The following is an 18419-nucleotide window of genomic DNA, read 5'->3' as shown; positions in this document are numbered from 1 at the left end:
TCCTGCTCCCATAAACAGGGCTGGCCCTACTATTAGGTGGAGTAAGATTAGTACATCAGGCCGCTTATTTTGGGTGTCATGAAACAAAAGGAATTTTTACAGTTCTGTGGTATTTCCAGCCTCAGATTCCAAAATAGCCTGGCTATATAAGTTGCCATTTGCTTCTCTGCTTCTGGCAGCCAAACGTTTAGGGCTAACTCTAAAATGGACCCATGAAAGTAATGTGCTTTAAGACATCTGTGAGCATTGACTTTTTATGTGCTGTTGGCATCAGCATGGGCTACAATGAAAGGCATTCATGGGGGGAAAAGAATCCACAGACTGTGATGTCTGAAATATGCTCCCCTTCCTCTTGTTTCTATAAAAACCAAATGGAAAATAATGGAACTCTGAGAGTATAGTTATTGTTGTGGAGAACAATGGAAAATTAAAACCACAAAGTTCAAAATGATCAATAATATCTTTTTAGTAACCACATATATATATATAAATATATACCAAAATTAAAACTAAAATGTTTCTTCCTGCACACATGCAACCATGGAATGAAAAACAAAGCACTTTGAGAAATGTGTGAACTGGACATTTCACTTTCATGAAAAAACAAACACACCACCACATTCAAAACAGCTCACCTGCCACAACCAGCTTCCCAGATGTCTTCTTTTCTCCAGCATAAAATGTGTACTCTCCTTCATCATCTTTCATCATGTTTACTACTGTTAGTTTATATATTGTTCCATGTGCTTCTATCTTGTACTTGGGGCCAGCTTTGATTTCTTGGTCCTTAAAATGCCACACAACATCAATTCCAGCATGGGACAGCTCAACTTCAAAGGTGACATTCTGAGTTTCAGTGCAGGTGATGTCATGAAGACCTTTAATAATCTGAATTTCTTTTTTTTTTTAAAAAAAAGAGAAACGTATTAGTGGTATTACATTATTATTAGCAGCCTTATTGCATGAGCAGAATGATTTTTAGCCATGTCTGTACATTTGTAGAATACTTACTCTCAATTGTGAGATTACAGCTGGTTTCAACTTTGCCAACAGCCAATTTACAGTGTCCTTCATCTGATGCATATGTCCTGGTAAAGACAAGCCGTTGTTTTGTGCCTTTGGAGACTGCTTGGACACGGTCATCAGGCTTTATTTGCTGATCATTTAAGAACCACTTGGATGAGGATACATCAGGGACTGAAATCTTACTCTCAAGGATGGCTTTTGTGCCTTCAATAGCATGGACATCTTTCAGAGGTACTATTATATCCACACCTGCAAATCGTAGCAAATAACCAGTTAAGGTCACATTAAAAACTTCTGTGGATACAGAGTACCCATTAAAAGCATCAGTGAACCCTGATATAGGTAGGTAAGAAATTGGGTGAGAGAGAAAGCCTTCTAATATTTGGTTTGTTTTAACATTCCAAAAATACTCAGATATCACAGGAAGGGTAAGATCCCTGTTGTTTTCTGCTAGCATTCCACTAATTTCTGTTGATGTAACCTCACCCTCATTTAGTTTATTATCTTTTCATAAAATTGACATAAGCTAATTACAAATGATGTATTCACTGGAAGTTTAAGTATGCATTTCTGTTACATTTACATACGTTGTCTTTAATCAAACATTTTCAATAAGTGGCACTTACTATATACAGTGACACGACCAGTAGTTGAAAGAAGCAGACTAGGGATGTTAAATGAGTATGCTCCACTGTCTTCTTTTGTTACATCTTCAACTAACAGCATATGTGACTGCTTGTCTATTACAACATGGACACGGTCACTGGGTTGAATTTCAGCACCATCTTTCATCCAGACACCCTCAACATTTTCTTGGGAGAGTTTCACTTCAAGCTGCACAATGTCACCTTCACAGACTTTCTGATCAGCAAGGCCCTGGAGGACAGTGACTGGTCGTGCTGTAAAATATGAATTAAAAACAGGAAGTTAAGAACTATGATCATGAGCACTATATATTAAAATTTTAGGAGTCTGTGGCTATGAATGAAAACCTTCACTCAATTCAATCTTATGTACAGAAGCAAATAATTTCAAAAGTTTTCTTTTTGCTGGACAAGATTATGAATTTTTTCTGCATTTTTCAATTATTTTTCATATTTCAGTACTTTTTAATGCCAAAGAATTAATTTTTTTTGGGGGGGGGAATCTTTTATCAGAGAAAAAAGGCTTTTTGTGGAAAACAACCCAAAACCAATTTCTCTTGTGTAAGTAAAGTTTTCACAAAAGGTCCCCATATGTGAAAAATTTTGCAGTAGTTGACAATTTTCTCAACGGAATGTCTTGATGTGCCATGACACCCTTTCTTATCAAAGAAAAGAAAATGTTTGAGTATTCTTTACATCCCCAGTGGAGACTGCTTTGTTGGCACAACTTACGCTTCATCTTCAGTTTACAGGAGGTCTTTTTCCCATCTGCCACAAAGCTATATTCTCCTTGGTCTTCTTTAGCAACATCCTTAACAGTAAGGACCTGTCGACCTCGGCGTGAAGTTATGACATATTTATTATTGGGTGTGAGTTCAACATTGTTATGATACCATTTTCCTTCCACATCTTCAGGTGAAACTTCACATTCCAATTCCCCTGAGAAGGATTCTGGGACTTCAAGGTCCTCAAGTTCTTTAATAAACTCAATAACAGCACCTGTATCAAAAGGCAAGTATCTCAGTAAGCAATTTTATTAGTTACAAGGGAGAAAAAAAAATCCAAAATGCTTCTTGGAATGTGAAATACAAAGTGTATCCTAATTTTAAAATATTTTCATCTTCCTAAATGTAGAAATGTACACTTAGGGTGCCATGTTTACAGTGATAACATATATATGTCAATATACTTTCTTCCCTACCACTAGACACAAGATAACAGCACTGCTCACCAAACTGTATTTTATCTGAAATCTATTTTATACTTGCTACAATTGGAATAGTTACTGCTGCTACTGCCATAGTTCATTTACAGTGCGCCCTTGCCTTACATGGGGGATCCGTTCCGGAACCCTCCGCATAAGGCAAATAGCGTGGTTGCTCGTGCCCCATTGAAAACAATGGGGCTCGTGTATGATGCTCGGCGCGGCATGCGCACCATTGCAACCCTGTTGTGCGGCTTTCAGCATAATCTCATAGCCGTGTAAAAGGCGCCCGCATATGACGTGGGTGCACTGTATTTTGGCCCATGCCCCCATGGATCCTCTATGTAGTTAGCATCCCACACAATCAGTGACTCTCCAACAATGTGTGGATCATTTGCAACATATGTTTACCATATTGTAAGAGGAAACACATGGGTGGAAGTTTGTTCATACAACCCAGTTCCCCAGGCAGTACACATAGCCAGGGGTAACTATATAAGACAGAGATGCATTTAAAGGCTGACAGAAATACATACAGATACAAAAAATGTTGTGTTTAGAGGGCCAGATACAAGATGGAGATTAGCACACCCTCTTTTAATGCATCTTATCCCTGACAAGACAAAGACAAGATAAAGGTGGCTTTTTAACAGCGAGATTTTCCACTTCTTGAAAAGGCATGGGCTAAGCCCGGCTACATCCAGGTTGTAAATGAGCTGTATTCACCTGTCCATGGGTGAATGTGATAAAACCCATTTTTTAAAAAATAAATGCGCCTTTATCCCATCAGGAATAAGGTGTATTAAAAGAGTGTGCACTAATCTCTAGTTTGATCTTAATTATTGCACAACAGACTGGGGCTGAAGGCACAGTTAGAATGATCATCCACACACTGTTCACTGTGCCAATCCAAATCTTCCAAGCTTGACCTTACTAGACTACTAGGTCCAGAGTTCATCATGCCTACAGGAATACACAGCTCATTGGGCTGTGACATGCCCAATGATCTGGAATGATTTGAGAGTCTTTCATTTCTAAACTAATGAAGAGAAAAAGGAAGGAAGGAAGGAAGGAAGGAAGGAAGGAAGGAAGGAAGGAAGGAAGGAAGGACTCTGTGTTAAAACAATCTTTGTCCTCACCTTCTACAACTAGTTTAGCTGTTGTTTTCACAGATTCATCATCCACAAGAACACAGCTATAATCCTCTTCATCACTTTTGTCAATCATTAGAACTGAAAGGAAGTGAGCCTTCCTATCAGAATGTGTTCTGTATTTGTCTCCAGAAGAAATCTCCACTCCATTCTTGTACCATTGCACTTTGACAAATGGTTCAGAGGTTTCGCATTCAAAGGTTGCCATTGAATCTTTTTCTTTAGCTGTGACATCTTGTAACTGCTGTGTGAATGTTATATGCTGTTTGGCTGTGAATAAAAATGAAAGGAGATTTAATAATGAGGAGCATTATTCCGTGCTTTGAACACGAAACCCTGAAAATGAAATGCCACCGAAAAAGGACAAGACACATATACATTACCTTGTACTAGCAGGAAAGCATGACTTGAGGTTTCACCAGCTATATTGACAGCTTTCACCATGATGCTGGCAGAGTCCTCTGCTGTTACATCTCTGATGACCAATTCACATACATTATCTTCTGGCCAAAACCAATAGATGCGATCTGACCTCTCAATCTGTACACCATTTTTAAACCACTGGCATTCTGGGTCTGGTTTTCCTACAACACGAACACGGAAATGGGCATCACTTCCTTGGCCAACTGTCTGGCTTTGTATGCGTTCAAATATCTTGGGAGCCTCCATGCTTGGACTAAGTTGAACTTTCTCTGGCTTGATGGTTGGGATAGTGATTTTGCCTTCAGCCATAAGAGCTTTCTTTTCTTCTTCTGTCAACTCTTTGGTCCAGTGAAGAAGTTCTTCTTTTGTCTTCTTAAGCAGCTCTTCATATGATTCATCCTTCTTACGAGATTTAAGTTCCACAGCAGTGATGGCTTCATAATAGCCCTCTTCTGTTCTGCGTTTGAATTTACTGCGGAGTTCTTCAGATTCTTCTGACACTTTCTCATGGCTTACTTTTTCTGCCTTTTTGAGCTTCACCACCTCTTTGGTGGTTTTGTCAACTGGCTTGTCAACCTTTTGGACTTCAAACAAAAGTTTGCCTGGCTCTGTTGTTGGAGCTTCGTGCTTAGGCTCAGGTGCCCGACGAAGTACAGATCTGAAATCTTCTCGTTGCTGAATCTCAATTTTCACCGTGTGTTCTGTTGTACCTTCAGGATTTTCTGCTGTTACTTTTACTTCCCCTGTATCATATGATTTGCAGTCCACAATATCCAGATAGTAAATTCCATCATAACGAAGTCTAAATCTTTTGCTTTTACGAATGAGTTGACCATTGAGATACCAGTTGACTTTAGGTTGTGGATAACCAGTCACCCGGCAGCGGAACCGAGCAATTTCACCTTCAAGGACTCTTGCAGGTTCAGGAAACAAAACAATTTCTGGCTTTTGTTTCACTTTTTGATCTTCTATAACTCCAGTAAGAGCACCTTCATGAGCCATTCTTTCTAGCTCTTCAATGCGCTGGAGGCCCTTCCTGCCTTCTGGTAGCTGAGATTCTTCAACAAGGCTTTTCTCATCCTTAACAATCAGTGTAGCTGATGTATGATCAGTGCCATATTTGTTTGTAGCCCTGCATGTAATCACTCCGCTGTCTCTGGGATAAGATACATCATAGTCAAGACTGCAATAACCAAATTCATTAATCATTCTAAGTCTGTTGGCTGCTTCCAAAGGTTTGCCATCATGTAGCCACTCCACGACCATGGTGGGGTCACCAATGGGTGTAAGTCTGCATTCAAAATGGGCTGGCCCAAAGCGCTTGAGTCTTAAAGAAGTGAGCTTCTTCTTGAAAAACGGCTTTTGTTGTTTCTCTTTGTCATACAGATCACCTTCCTCCCATTGCTCTTGACCATAACGCAAGTGGAGAGGTTCTAGTTCTGGTGCTGCAATTTCTTTTGCTTTGTATGTCCCTTTTGGAATGATTAATTTCCGTTCTGGTACAGGTTCAGTGAATTCAACTTCTACATTCACTTTGCACCTTGTAGTGTCACGCCCTGCTTTATTAATAGCAGTTGCAGTATACCATGCAGCATCATGTCTGACAGTGGATTCGATTTTCAGGGCAGCTTCTCCTTTTGTTCCCTCAATTCTGAAATACAGAGTGTGGAGAGTAAACATCTGTTCTTTGTGAGGCTTGTTAATCAATAAAATAAAATTTTGATGGCTAAAAGTAAGGCCAAAAAATTGGAAGAAACTTCATAAATGCTATTGGAGAACGTCACTCAGTTTCCACCTAAAGCCCTGCTAAGGAAAGAACCAGCACACTTAAAATGATATTGACTAGTGCTGGTTAGAATTCTTGTACTGCTGCATAGGGATTGCTTCTTGATGGCACCACTTATAAATCTATTAAGTTTGTTTATGATGCAAACATCACATAGTTATTAATGTATGTTACTGGGGGATATGTGTGTACAAATTATTTATTTTACTTCATTAAAAGTGGTCAATTAAGAATATATTTGCCTAATTGAATAAATGAATAAATAAGGCTTACTTTATATTTGGGTACTTATGTGGTACAATTATATCACTGTTCTTCAACCACACAATGTCAGGATTGGGGTTGCCTCTGGCTTTTACATTCATTTCCAGTTGATCACCTTCTTTGACACTCACATTCTTCAGTTTTTCCACAAATGCTGGCCTCACTAAATGTTCTTTAGCTGGGAAGAGAAATTTAGCAAGTTATCAGCAGAATGAATCGAATTAGATCATTGTAATCAAAGACCTATCTTCAAAGGGGACAGAATAAATACCTTCCACTGTCAGGTTCATTGTGATGGATGATTTGCCTGCTCGGTTTTGAGCAATTACAACCCATTCACCAGAATCTGCAGGCGTAGCTGGAACAATAATCAGTGACTGTGTGCCATCTTCTTTAATCACTATTTTATGGGTATAATCATTAAGAATTTGTTGACCTATGGGAAGAAATATAAAGACAATGTTTTAAACAAAGCACTATTTACCTTCAGGTGAACATTTGATTTTGTAGAGAAATTATGTCATTAGTAAGGCGGCTTTCTTACCGTTGTGAAACCAGTATGTTTCTGGCATTGGTCGGCCCACAACTTTGAGGTCAAATCTTGCTGTCTGTCCTTCTGCACATTTGAATGATGTCGGCTTTAAGACAAACACTGGCTTGTACAGCCTCTCCAGCTGTCCTTCATCTGTCTCATCCAGCCTGCGTGCTGGAGACCGTGAAGGTGAACTACGAGCAGGAGAACGGCTTGGCGATCGGGGAGAAAGAGACCTGAAACGATAATGTACAACATTGTAAATGTACATTAACAATGACACATAAAATGTAGCAATGTATAGCGAAACTCCATTTGGTTGAATAACTACTATAACTATAGAGATGACCCAAACGGGGATGAGTTAGACCAGGGTTCAAATCCCTGCTCGTCCATAAAACCCACTGGGTGACCTGGGGGAAGTCACACGCTCTCAGCCTCAGTGGAAGGCAATGACAAACCTCCTCTGAACAAATATTGCCAAGAAAACCCTATGATAGGTTCCCCTTAGGGTTGCCATAAGTAGGAAATTATTTGAAGGCGCACAATAACAAAAACAATATGCATTAATAGGTATATGTCACAATCACCATTGTTGCATGATGTGGGCCTTTTCACACTGAAACATTGGTACATGAACTATTTATACATTAGTCATCAATGTCACTCAGAACAAGAGCTATGCAATAATAAAGGATCCACTGACTGAAGAATTCAAGCTACCTAAAACCTATTTGCTGTACTATTTTTAAAACGAGGGCTCCATATTTTAAACCAACCATTCAGGACTTGTTTTCACTAGGTTCACCACCTAGAAATGCATTTAATTGTGCTAAGAGTAGCTTCTGCACATGAGATGTTTAATACAACCTTTGCAGTCTCTTTCTCATGACTACTAGATCATTGGCATGTGTTTGCAGTGTGTGAGGCAGGGTGGATGCAATCTTTGGGGTGGGGAGGAGTCAGTGGTTATTTGCAGCAATATGTAGAACAAAATTAAGAGGAAGTGGGAAGATCTTAACATGTCTTTTGACTATAGGCTCATCAGCACCACACAATACTACCTTGTACATTTTACAGGAGATGGCCAGGGAATAAGACTCCAGCAGCTTCACACATTTGGCTTAACAAGACGATCAGTTGCTTGACACCTTCTTTAATTCCTCATCTACCTTTCTCAGCAGAGGGATGTGTGGATGCCAGGCCTCACTACAGTGGCAACGCACCTTGACATACACACCCAAAACTGAAACATCTTTTAAGTAAGACCATGAGATGCAAACCAGAAGCTTGGCCAGATGCATCCAACTGCCTGTGTTTAAACTGTTGCAGGTTCTAGAAGAGAGCTATTGTGCCAAGGGTTCTATTTTATCAAGAACAGAGCAGTTCCAACTCTGAGAAATTTCTGCAATGTGATATTTCTCTTACAACTATCCAAAGGGGATATATGTACCCTTCATTTAGAAAATGCTGCTTTCATGTGACAATACTCCAGATTATACACTCATGTGACTATAGTCCAGGCCACAATCCATAGACAATTGTAATCAAAGAGCTATGTTGAAAGTATCAAGAAAATATCAGCTGTGCTTTGTTCTTACCGATATCGTCTAATCATTTCTGGTGATGGGATATAACCTGGAGACCCAGTTGGTCCAACAGGCTCAACATATAATTTTGCAGAGCATATGGCGTTCCCTTTTACATTGCTGGCAAAGACAGTATAAATGCCTTCATCTTCAGGGAAGACCACAGGTAAACGAAGACTGGCTCTGCCATCTTCTAGAACCTCCATATGGTAGTGGTCTCCTTGTCTGATACGCTTGCCATCTTTGTACCATGCAATCTGCAATAATTTGTTTAAAAAGAAAGAAAGGCAAAACAATGTGAATGGTGAGACTGAGCAAGTTCTAAATTGTCACATGACTAATTCCTGCTCCATATTTTGCTGGTGTTGCTCACATTCATTTAGCTGCTTTGTCAACATGAAAATGTGTATGATAGGGTTTCCATATTTTGAAAAACCAAAAAGCAGACACATTTACTGACATATGGTGCCATTAGGGGGGTGCTGAGGATGTGGACTGCACCAGGTGACACCCCAGAAGAAGGGTGACACCTGGCCAGCTTTTTCTTCTGCTGCGCCCCTGCCAGCTTTGCTGCAGTGGTGGAGGCCTCCCCATGAGGAGACCTCCACTGCCATGGCAAAGAAGAGGGTCAAAAGTGCCTCTTCCAGCTTTGCTGTGGTGATGCAGGCGAGAATCCCTTTGGCCTCCCCAACCCACTGGCAGCCCCCCCCCCCCACAGTGACACCAGGGGTGGGAATGCCACTGTATCAACAGACTATTTAAAACCATCAATTGCTATGGTGAGTCTCATTTTAAATACCTTTAAATGCAGAAATTTTAGTTCTGAAAAATCATCTGAGAAAAAGAGGGTATTTAAATTCACAAACCTTAGTTTGTGAATTTGTTATTTATTTTTTTCTACTTTATTTACAATACATTTTTTAAAAAATACAAAATACTGCACTCAAAAACACCACAAATGTAATTCATGAACTCAGTATTACAGTCATTTTTTATCTGTCCATGGTGTGGAATGAAGGCAAAGTTCAGCTGTGTTCTGAAAACAGGTTTTTCAAATTACTATTGACTAGGAAGATGAATTTCAGCTGTATCTGTACTGAAAAAATAATCCAGTTTGGTCCAAAACATACTGCAGAAATAATCCAGTTTGAGACCGCTTTAACTCCCCTGGCTGTGCTAGGGAATTCTGGGAACTGTAGTTTTATGAAACATTTAGCCTTCTCTGTCAGAGAGCACTTGTGGCACAACAAACTGCGGTGTTGTGGCACCAGAGCTTTCTGACAGAGGCGGCTAGATACTGACAAAACCACAGTTCCCAGAATTCCCTAGCATTGCGCCAGAGCAGTTAAAGCGGTCTCAAACTGGATTGTTTCTGCAGTATGTTTTGGACTTTTGACATAACTTTAACTGCCCTGGCTCAGTGCTAAGGAATCCTAGGAATTGTGGTTTATTGTGGCACCAGGACTCTCTGACAGAGAATGTTAAATATCTCACAAAACTACAATTCCCAGAATTCCATAGCACTGAGCCATATCAGTTAAAGTTGTGTCAAAATGGATTATTTCTGCAGTGCAGATGCAGCATAAGTGATATAAATATAATTTTAAATCTAATTTTAAAATATATAAAATATTTAAAACACAATAAAATATATAGTGAATATAATTTATAACACAATAAAGGTAAAATGTATTATTATTATTATTATTATTATTATTATTATTTCATTTATCCTACCTTTTCCCCACTACATAAGCCAGTCAGGATACAAATAGAATGCTGTTCATGCAACTGTAAAGTTTATACATCTACTTACCTTAGGCAATGGGTAGCCAGTCATCTTGCAGTGGAAAGTCACACCACTTCCCTCAAGGATTCTGTAATTCTTTAATCTCAGTTCAAATCCTGCTTCAACTGTTTCAGATTCAGATACATCAACCACCATCTCTTCTCCATCTTCTTCAAGCAGTTCCTCGAGGGATATCTTAATAATTCTGTATTCTATTTCTTTGATAAGCCTTTCTTCAAAGGAAGAAATGTGGAATTCCTATTTTAAAAAAGTAGAGTTTAAAAAAAATATTTTTAAAAGATTGGATTATATTCCTTTGCCAGAACAACCAGTAAAAAGAAGGAAAGTGATAAAAATGACAGCAAAGTGTCTTGTTTAAAATTTAAAACCCATTACTTTTAACACGTACCTGTTCTTCGGCAAAAGTCCTGACCAGCACAGTATCCTTTGCCATTTTCTTCCTAATTAATGCTTGTTCTCTTTCATATTCTTTTTCATAGTCAGCATACAATGTCGGTGGGGCTACCACAGCCACTTTAGGTTCTTGTACGTATGCAGTCACTTGAGTTTGATATATTGTTTCTTGTTGGGATTTTAGGTAGACCTCATAATCAGCTACAGAAGTAAATATGCAAATAAATAAATAAATAAACACATACATACATACATACATAACTTCTTGCAAACTGCCCTACAGGTGCAGCTTTAATCAGTAAAATGTTTCAATGTGTTTGTAATGGTTTCTAAATTAATGTTTTAGTGGGATTGCTGTTTAATGCTTTTAATAATATTTGCACCAAGAGTCAGCATGGTGTAGTGGTTTGAGTGTTGGGCTATGACTCTGGAGGCCAGAGTTCAAAGCCCTGTTCTGTCATGAGAACCCACTGGGAGACCTTGGGCTTGTCACACTCTCTCAGCCTCAGAGGAAGGCAAAGGCAAACACTCTATGAACAAATCTTGCAAAGAAAGCCCCATGATAGATTCTCCTTAAGGTGGCCATAACTCAGAAATTACTTGATGGCATACAACAATTTGTATACTACAGACTGTTTTAACTATTTTCTTTTAACCTAAAGAATAGGATGCTCTTGAGAGAAAATATGGATACAAATTAAAGAAAGAGAGAGAGAGTCTTTAATTAAGATTATTCTGATTTGGGTAGGGAAATATTTATGGATATGATATGTAAAACAGCCATTCCCAAACAATTTTTGGGATTTGGGCATGAATTATGATGAGCCTAGACTGGAATCTGGTGTTGAAAACAATAGGGGATCAGCTACACAGTAACTAAGCTTGAGATCGCATTTCTAATGGTGTTATTAAAGGAGAGATTTGAGACTGAGGGAGGGAAAGGGAGAGATTGAGTACAGCTAGGATTAATCAATACTATCTTCTTTATTGTCAGAGACCCCAGGAATACTTATAAAATGGGGATATTAACATTGGTAGTAGGTTGTTATTCATTTTGCTACTTGCAAGTACTTGCAAGAGGAAGGCAAATTTCTTCTCCCATCTATTATCATTGAAACATTCTTAAATATGAAGACTCTTACAAGAACAATATCTATGTAAACCTGCCCTCTCTATGTTCAAGTTTATACAATAGATTGCAGGCAACCTTTTTTATTACAGATTTATTAGTACAGGTTCAACTTCAATTGCAGTCTCAATCTATTTTAGTACACTTCTAATAATTTAGTAATTTTTGATTGACGATACTTGGGGAGACTCAATTACATAGAAGTCTTGGTGGTCCATTTTTCCCATATGAAAATGGGGGCTCAGCCACTTACTTAAAAGGTACTCCATTCAGGGGACAGGTTCATTTTTAAATCTGTGTCAACTAGCGTAATCATATTCATCTATAGCTTATAAAGCCTACTGTTTTTTTTCTTTTGTAAGATGTTTCTCTTTCCTTTCCATATTAATCTAGACAGTAAAACTGTACTTTAACGATTTTGTCAACTCTTAAAAAGAAGAGTGTCTACTAGCCTTCCTTTGCTTTAAAAAATCCTTTGACACTTGCACACATACCTTCTTCTAGTAAGGAAGCTGATGCAGAAACTTCCCCATGTTTGTTACGTGCAACAATAGTGTACTCTCCGGCATCATCAGCAAAGGTCATTGAAATTTCAAGTCTGCATTCCCCAGTTTCTTTTTTATGAAGTATTTTGTACCTATAAGAAAATTTTAAAAAAATCTTGTAAGAGTGAAGAATCAGAAGGGCACAAGTGACTGAATAGATTACAAAGACATGTCTTTCAAACAACAACATTCAATTTAGGTAAAGATGTTAAAAATCTAGCAATGTTAACAAAGATTTTAAAATTTGTTAACATCTTTGCCTGATGAAGAAGCCAGTGGCGCCTTGAAAGCTTGCAACATGTATTTTGTGCATTTGGATGGCCCAATAAAGGTATCTTTGTTTTGTGGATTTTTGATGTTATTGTACTTTGCTACATGGTCAACATGGCTACTGCTGGAAATATTCAACTGTTCAGGAAAAGCATGTGGTGCTCCACAATAGAACTTCCAAGTAGGAAAGGATACCTAGTTGCTTCAAGAGGATGAATTTCAGGGGGCACATGGGCAGAAATGGATACCAGAAAGCTGCAGCTAGACTTGGCTTGTTATGGTGTGGAAAGGAAGAGGTGCTATTGGGTGCTCCACTTTGGACTGCAATGTGATTGAAGTTGGTACTGACAGTGTTCCCACTACTATAGCCCTCCATAATGCATATCAGAGTTCATTCATGTGAAAGTCTAACCACATTAAGAAGAAGGTTCCATCCTCAACTTCAACCTGAACCTATACCTGTTCATATGAAGCATGCCTTTCCATGTGTAGGAGGCTAGAATAGCTCCCTTATTGTTTTTCTGTCAAAAGGGGAAGACTTTTTTTAAAAATTCAAACAGTTAAAATTTGAGAGAAAAGGGCTGTAAGAGCTGTATTGTTTTAAAATATACTGTTTAACAATTTGGACAAAAAACTTTTGAAAAGGCTTGAGTTTAAAGTGGTAAATAATTTAATTTGGTTTTAATGCTGACTTTTTGTATGTTTTTAATTGAGATCTTTTTAAATTGTAAGGCGGGATACAAACCGCCGCTTTGCGGCGCTTCCCCGCCGCCGCCGTTTGCTCCGCGCGGGAGCTGCAGCAGTCAAACCGCGCGGCTCCCGCGCGGAGCAAAAAAGAAGCTCCATTTCGGAGCTTCTTCTTGCGGCGCCTCTATGATGTCGCGAGGCGCCTGGCACGGACTCGCGACGTCATAGGCGCCGCAACACGTCTGGACGCTATGCGTCCAGTACGTAAAGATGGCGGCGCCCATGTGGAAGGGGCGCTGCCATCTTGTACGTATTGTATACGTACTAGGGTTAGGGGGGTGCGGAAGCACCGCCCCTTCCTAACCCTAGTACGTATACAAGACGTACTATATGGCGGTATGTATCCCGCCTAAGTCTCCTTGAATCTAATATTAGGGAAAAGACAAGATACACATAAAGATAATAATGTTGATAATGATGTTTTCAACATGTGGGAGGATTTAAATATATGATCCCTCACTCTGCATTCTGAAATGACCAAAGCACATACTTTTTTGCTGAACATATGAACAGGTCTGGGTCAATGAGCTTACATTGGCCTGTTACAGACAGCCAAAATAAAACTGCCTCGAGTCACAGTGGAGGTATGGTGTTTCAATGATGCATGTGTCCTAAGAGTCCAGAAGCCACACCAAAGCCACGCTCCAGTCCTTAGGGCTGGAGCGTGGCTTTGGTGTGACTTCTGGACTCTTAGGACGAATGCATCATTGAAACACCATACCTCCACTGTCACTTGAAGCAGCTTTATTTTGGCTGTCTGTAACAGGCCATTGTTATACTACTTGTGAACTAATTTCATTCTCCACTTTCATGTATGATCTTTTATATCTTGCACCACTTGAGCTGTAATGCATAGCAAATGAAATATTTCACATGTGAAATTCTCATGTCACTCAGACATTACATATTTGTGTGTGCATGCCTTCAAGTCGCCTGTTGACTTATGGTGACCTTATGGATTTCTTAGGGTTTTCTTAGGCAAGATAGCCTCAGAAGTAATTTTGTCAGTTCTTTCCTCTGAAATATAGCCTACAGCATCTGGTAGTCATTGGCAGTCTCCTATTCAAGTACTAACCAGGGCTGATCTTGCTTAGCTTCCATGATCAGATGGGATCTGGTGCTTTTCGGGTATTTAGGCATTTAGATGCTACAACTACTTTAAAAAAAGAAAATATTGTACCTATAGCCTGTGGTAAGAGGAAGCCCAGCTTTCTTCCAGTAAATATGTGGCTTTGGGTTGCCCCCAACTTGGCATTCAAAAATGACACTTCCGCCTTCAATTAACTTCTGTATGCTAGGTTTTCTTATGAAGAATGGTGCCGCTGGCTCTGCAGATACATCTTCTGCAGCTGCTGCGAGCTCAGCCATCACAACATCTTTGGATTCCACATAGCTAGAAAAGTAATTACAAGAAATGTAGTACTCCATTGGGCAAAAAATCATGGAAACAGGAAATATAATTCCAGCAATAAAAATTACCGTTTTTCTTCTGTGATCATTTTTGCAGAAACAGCCTCTTTACTTTCAAACTCTTCTGAAACTATTAAACAAACAAACAAAAAAAGAACCACAGTAAGAGCAAAATCATATTACAGGCTGAGATATTTGGTATACCTATCTTCCTGTACATATTAGTAATGGGCAAAGGGGTTAAAGCCTTCATACTAGTAAAACTAGGTGTATCAAATCTGATTATGTGTATAAAAACACTAGTAGCTATGTCTTTAATGTACAGTTTAGCCTGAACTGGGGTGAGGCTGAATTGAAATGGAATTAGATCACTACAAGATCACTGGTAAAACCCAACCCATTACAGTTGTTCTTATTTTTAAACCAGCTTTTAGAACATGCAACTGCACTTTCTGTCTGATGTGATGGTTCCAACAGATTGAACATGTTTGGACAACTTTGACTTTGGCACATTATCTTATTGATTTCTTATTGATTAAGGATCAGGTTGTGAGTACTAATGATGATCTGGGCATAACTATTTAACCTTTTCCTATTATTTTTGTGAACCAAAGGAATTACTAGGCTACCAAATGGCAAGTGTTGGATTCCAGGGTATTTAAATATATAACCATGACTGCAATAATAAAACAAACATTTTTGTTATTATTTTTTTTAACTAAGTCACAGTATCATCATTGAGATAAGTGATTTTTAGGGTGAAAGACTTCTGTCTGTTGACCCAGGTCAGGGGAACATGCATTCTTCTAGATTATATCAGACTACAACTTCCATAAACTTAAACCAATGGTGACAAGGTGGGTGTTTCATATTACTGGTCTCCTGCTAGCCGTGGACAATGAATAAGATCTGAATCATGAGTCCTTCTAGCTAGTTGCTACTACAAATGATTTGGGAATAAGATACCACAATAGTTGCTATGGGTGCTGCAGAGACAATATAGACCATTTTGACCTGAGCTTCCCAAGTTTAGGATCTTGTTGACAGTATCTTCAATAAGTCCATGGGAAAAATAATGATGCTGAGACTTAATACAAATATCTGTGAGGTGGGCCTCACACTTAATGAGCATATTATCGCAAGGTATCTTAGATGTCTGAGGAAACATGAGTTATTGGGATATTTTCTACTTGCCTTGTACAGTGAGGTGGCATGAAGTGCTGACACTTCCTGCCTCATTGGTAGCAGTGCAAGTAAATTTTCCACTGTCCTCTGCAAAGGCTTCTCGAATCACAAGGCGAGCGACTCCTGATTCAAAGGTGATCTGGAAATCTATGGAACTTTCAATGCGGTATTCCTCCCTGTACCAAGACACTGTTGGGGATGGATAGGCTGAGATGCGACATTCCAGTGTGACACTCTCCCCCTCCATCACAGTCACATCTTTCAGGACCTAGACAAAACACAAACAGACACACATTTAGAGTATTCTTACAATGACTTCATATAATCTGCATGTATCTGGTTTAGGGATGGCAATTCTCAGTGTTCACCAAAGGATCTTGAGAAAAATCTATCTATTTTCCTTCTTGTTGGAAGAAGCTGTTGGGAGTTTGTCCCCTCCCCAAGATGACAGGAAGCTGCACAGGTTTTTCTGGAAAATGCACAGGTTTTCCAGTTGATATGTACTGGGTACTGTTTTTCTGCAACTTTCCCTCTCTTCTCCCCAAAGTTGTATAGAAAACGTCAGCTGTGAAAAGTCATTACAGCTCTCAATCCAGCTGGGGACTGAGGGGGAGGAGGAAAGTTCCTAGAAAGTTGACAGGTTTTGTTGAGAGCTTCAACCTCTAGCCAGGATTTCTGTGGAAGACTGAGGGGGAGGGAAATGCAAAGGGAATTTGCAGAGACAGGAAACTTGTAAATGTTTGGCAGCTGATTAGCCCTAATCCTAACAAGAAACCTGAAAAGACGTTTCAGATGTCACACTAACTTGGGGAAGAAAATGAAATGTCTTTTCACAGCGTATAGTCAGGATTTCTGTGAAAGACTGAGGCCTGAAGGGAGAGAAGTTGCAGGAAAAAACAACAACAAAAATACAGTGGGCCCTTCCTATATGCAGGAGATCCATTCCAGATCTCCCTGCATAAGGGGAATTCCGTGTATGCTCACATCTCATTGTAAACACGGGCATGCATGTCATTTGTTTACTTGTCGCATGGCTTCAGAGTAAGTTTGAAGCCGTGTATAGTGCACCCGCATATGTTGCGGGCACACTGTAGATCACCAGTTGTCAGACATCTACAACTTCTCTCCCTCCCCAATCTTTCATAGAAATCCTGACTAGAGCTTTTCAAAACATATTTCAGCTGTCAAACCAGCAGAGGTGGGGAGCTGGGGAAGAAACTGAAACATCTTTTCAGAGCCTCTAATCAGGATTTTTATGAAAGATCAGGAAGGGTGAAGTTACTGATGTCTGACAGCTGGCAATCTAAGGCGGGATACAGATGGGCAAAAAGGGCTGTGTTCATGACATCATGAAGGTAGAGCCTTCAGACGGCCCTTACCTGAATGCCGCCATGAACACGCCGCCTGCCCGCACGCCCCAAGCGGGAAGAAGCGGCATTAAAAAGGTGCTGCTTTTCCCCGCTTCTTTTCTGTATGCTGTGCAGCTGCGCAGCTCCGTCTGTAAGCTGCTGCACCGGTACGCCAGAATTGCTACGCTGCTAATTTAAGTTGCCCATTTAAAAGCTCCGAGTCAGCTGCGTCGCATAATGAGTCGGGGTCCTGGAACATGCACAGTTTGCACCGAGGCTCTAATTAGAGCGTCAGATGCCATGCAGATGTGGAAGCTGCAGCACAGCTGCACTCTATTTTAATGCTCGTAACCCTAACCCTAACCCTAACCCTAACCCTAGAGCAACATGTACGCATGCGCTGCTAGAATTGGGGAAAGTTTGGAATTTAAAGTGAACCCCTACACACATTCCTGTGCCATTTTCACCTAACAATAAAAAACCCCTAAAACTTTTAATATTTACATATGTACAAGGGAGGTAATGGGGGATGGCAGGGGGACAGCGGTGGCAGCGGCGACAGCTGTGGCTGTGCATTGCAGATTCAGCAAGAGCGTGGGGACCAAAGGAGAGGAGGCATCCATGATGCTGGTGACACTACCAACGTGCAAACGGACAAGGATGCCAACACCAGCTGATCACCAGCTGGCAGGAGACCACTATTGTTCTTGGGCAGGGCGGGGGAAAAAGTTTTAAAGGGGCTTGGGCGCTTTAAATGTGCACATAAGCTTTCTGCCGCCACTGCTGAGCGCCGCAGCTGCGCAGCTGCACATCCGCCAGCCGGCAAAAGAAAAAAAAAGCCCCGTTTTTGGCCGCCCGTGCAGAAGCTGTCTCTCTCTTTGCACCGTCCTCCGAGGTGGCGGTTTGGAAACTACGGGTCAGAAACGGCCCCAGGTGAGGCGTCTTCACTACCCCCCATGTGG

At 40.1% G+C, this 18419-nt stretch overlaps 1 protein-coding gene across 1 annotated transcript in view; it reads right to left on the bottom strand.

Moving 5' to 3' along the window:
* The window catches only part of TTN (titin), a 317246-nt gene that overhangs the window by 269998 nt on the left and 28829 nt on the right, over nucleotides 1–18419 (bottom strand). Inside the window, exons 17-32 of the mRNA XM_089523020.1 lie at nucleotides 16118–16376; nucleotides 14993–15053; nucleotides 14694–14906; nucleotides 12446–12588; nucleotides 10818–11023; nucleotides 10436–10666; nucleotides 8632–8876; nucleotides 7043–7266; nucleotides 6770–6934; nucleotides 6508–6676; nucleotides 4409–6099; nucleotides 4014–4295; nucleotides 2403–2669; nucleotides 1653–1925; nucleotides 1012–1275; nucleotides 636–896 (exon numbers count right to left, since the gene is read on the bottom strand). Coding sequence (XP_089379146.1) covers nucleotides 636–896; nucleotides 1012–1275; nucleotides 1653–1925; nucleotides 2403–2669; nucleotides 4014–4295; nucleotides 4409–6099; nucleotides 6508–6676; nucleotides 6770–6934; nucleotides 7043–7266; nucleotides 8632–8876; nucleotides 10436–10666; nucleotides 10818–11023; nucleotides 12446–12588; nucleotides 14694–14906; nucleotides 14993–15053; nucleotides 16118–16376 — 4954 coding nt within the window. The remainder of the gene's footprint in view (nucleotides 1–635; nucleotides 897–1011; nucleotides 1276–1652; nucleotides 1926–2402; nucleotides 2670–4013; nucleotides 4296–4408; nucleotides 6100–6507; nucleotides 6677–6769; nucleotides 6935–7042; nucleotides 7267–8631; nucleotides 8877–10435; nucleotides 10667–10817; nucleotides 11024–12445; nucleotides 12589–14693; nucleotides 14907–14992; nucleotides 15054–16117; nucleotides 16377–18419) is intronic.

Source organism: Sceloporus occidentalis, unplaced genomic scaffold (genome assembly GCF_023333645.1).
Source record: "Sceloporus occidentalis isolate IW3139 unplaced genomic scaffold, rSceOcc1.0.p SCAF_4, whole genome shotgun sequence".
Lineage (NCBI taxonomy): Eukaryota > Metazoa > Chordata > Lepidosauria > Squamata > Phrynosomatidae > Sceloporus > Sceloporus occidentalis.
Note: the sequence above shows the minus strand (reverse complement) of the source record. Positions and strands in the feature narration are given on the sequence as shown.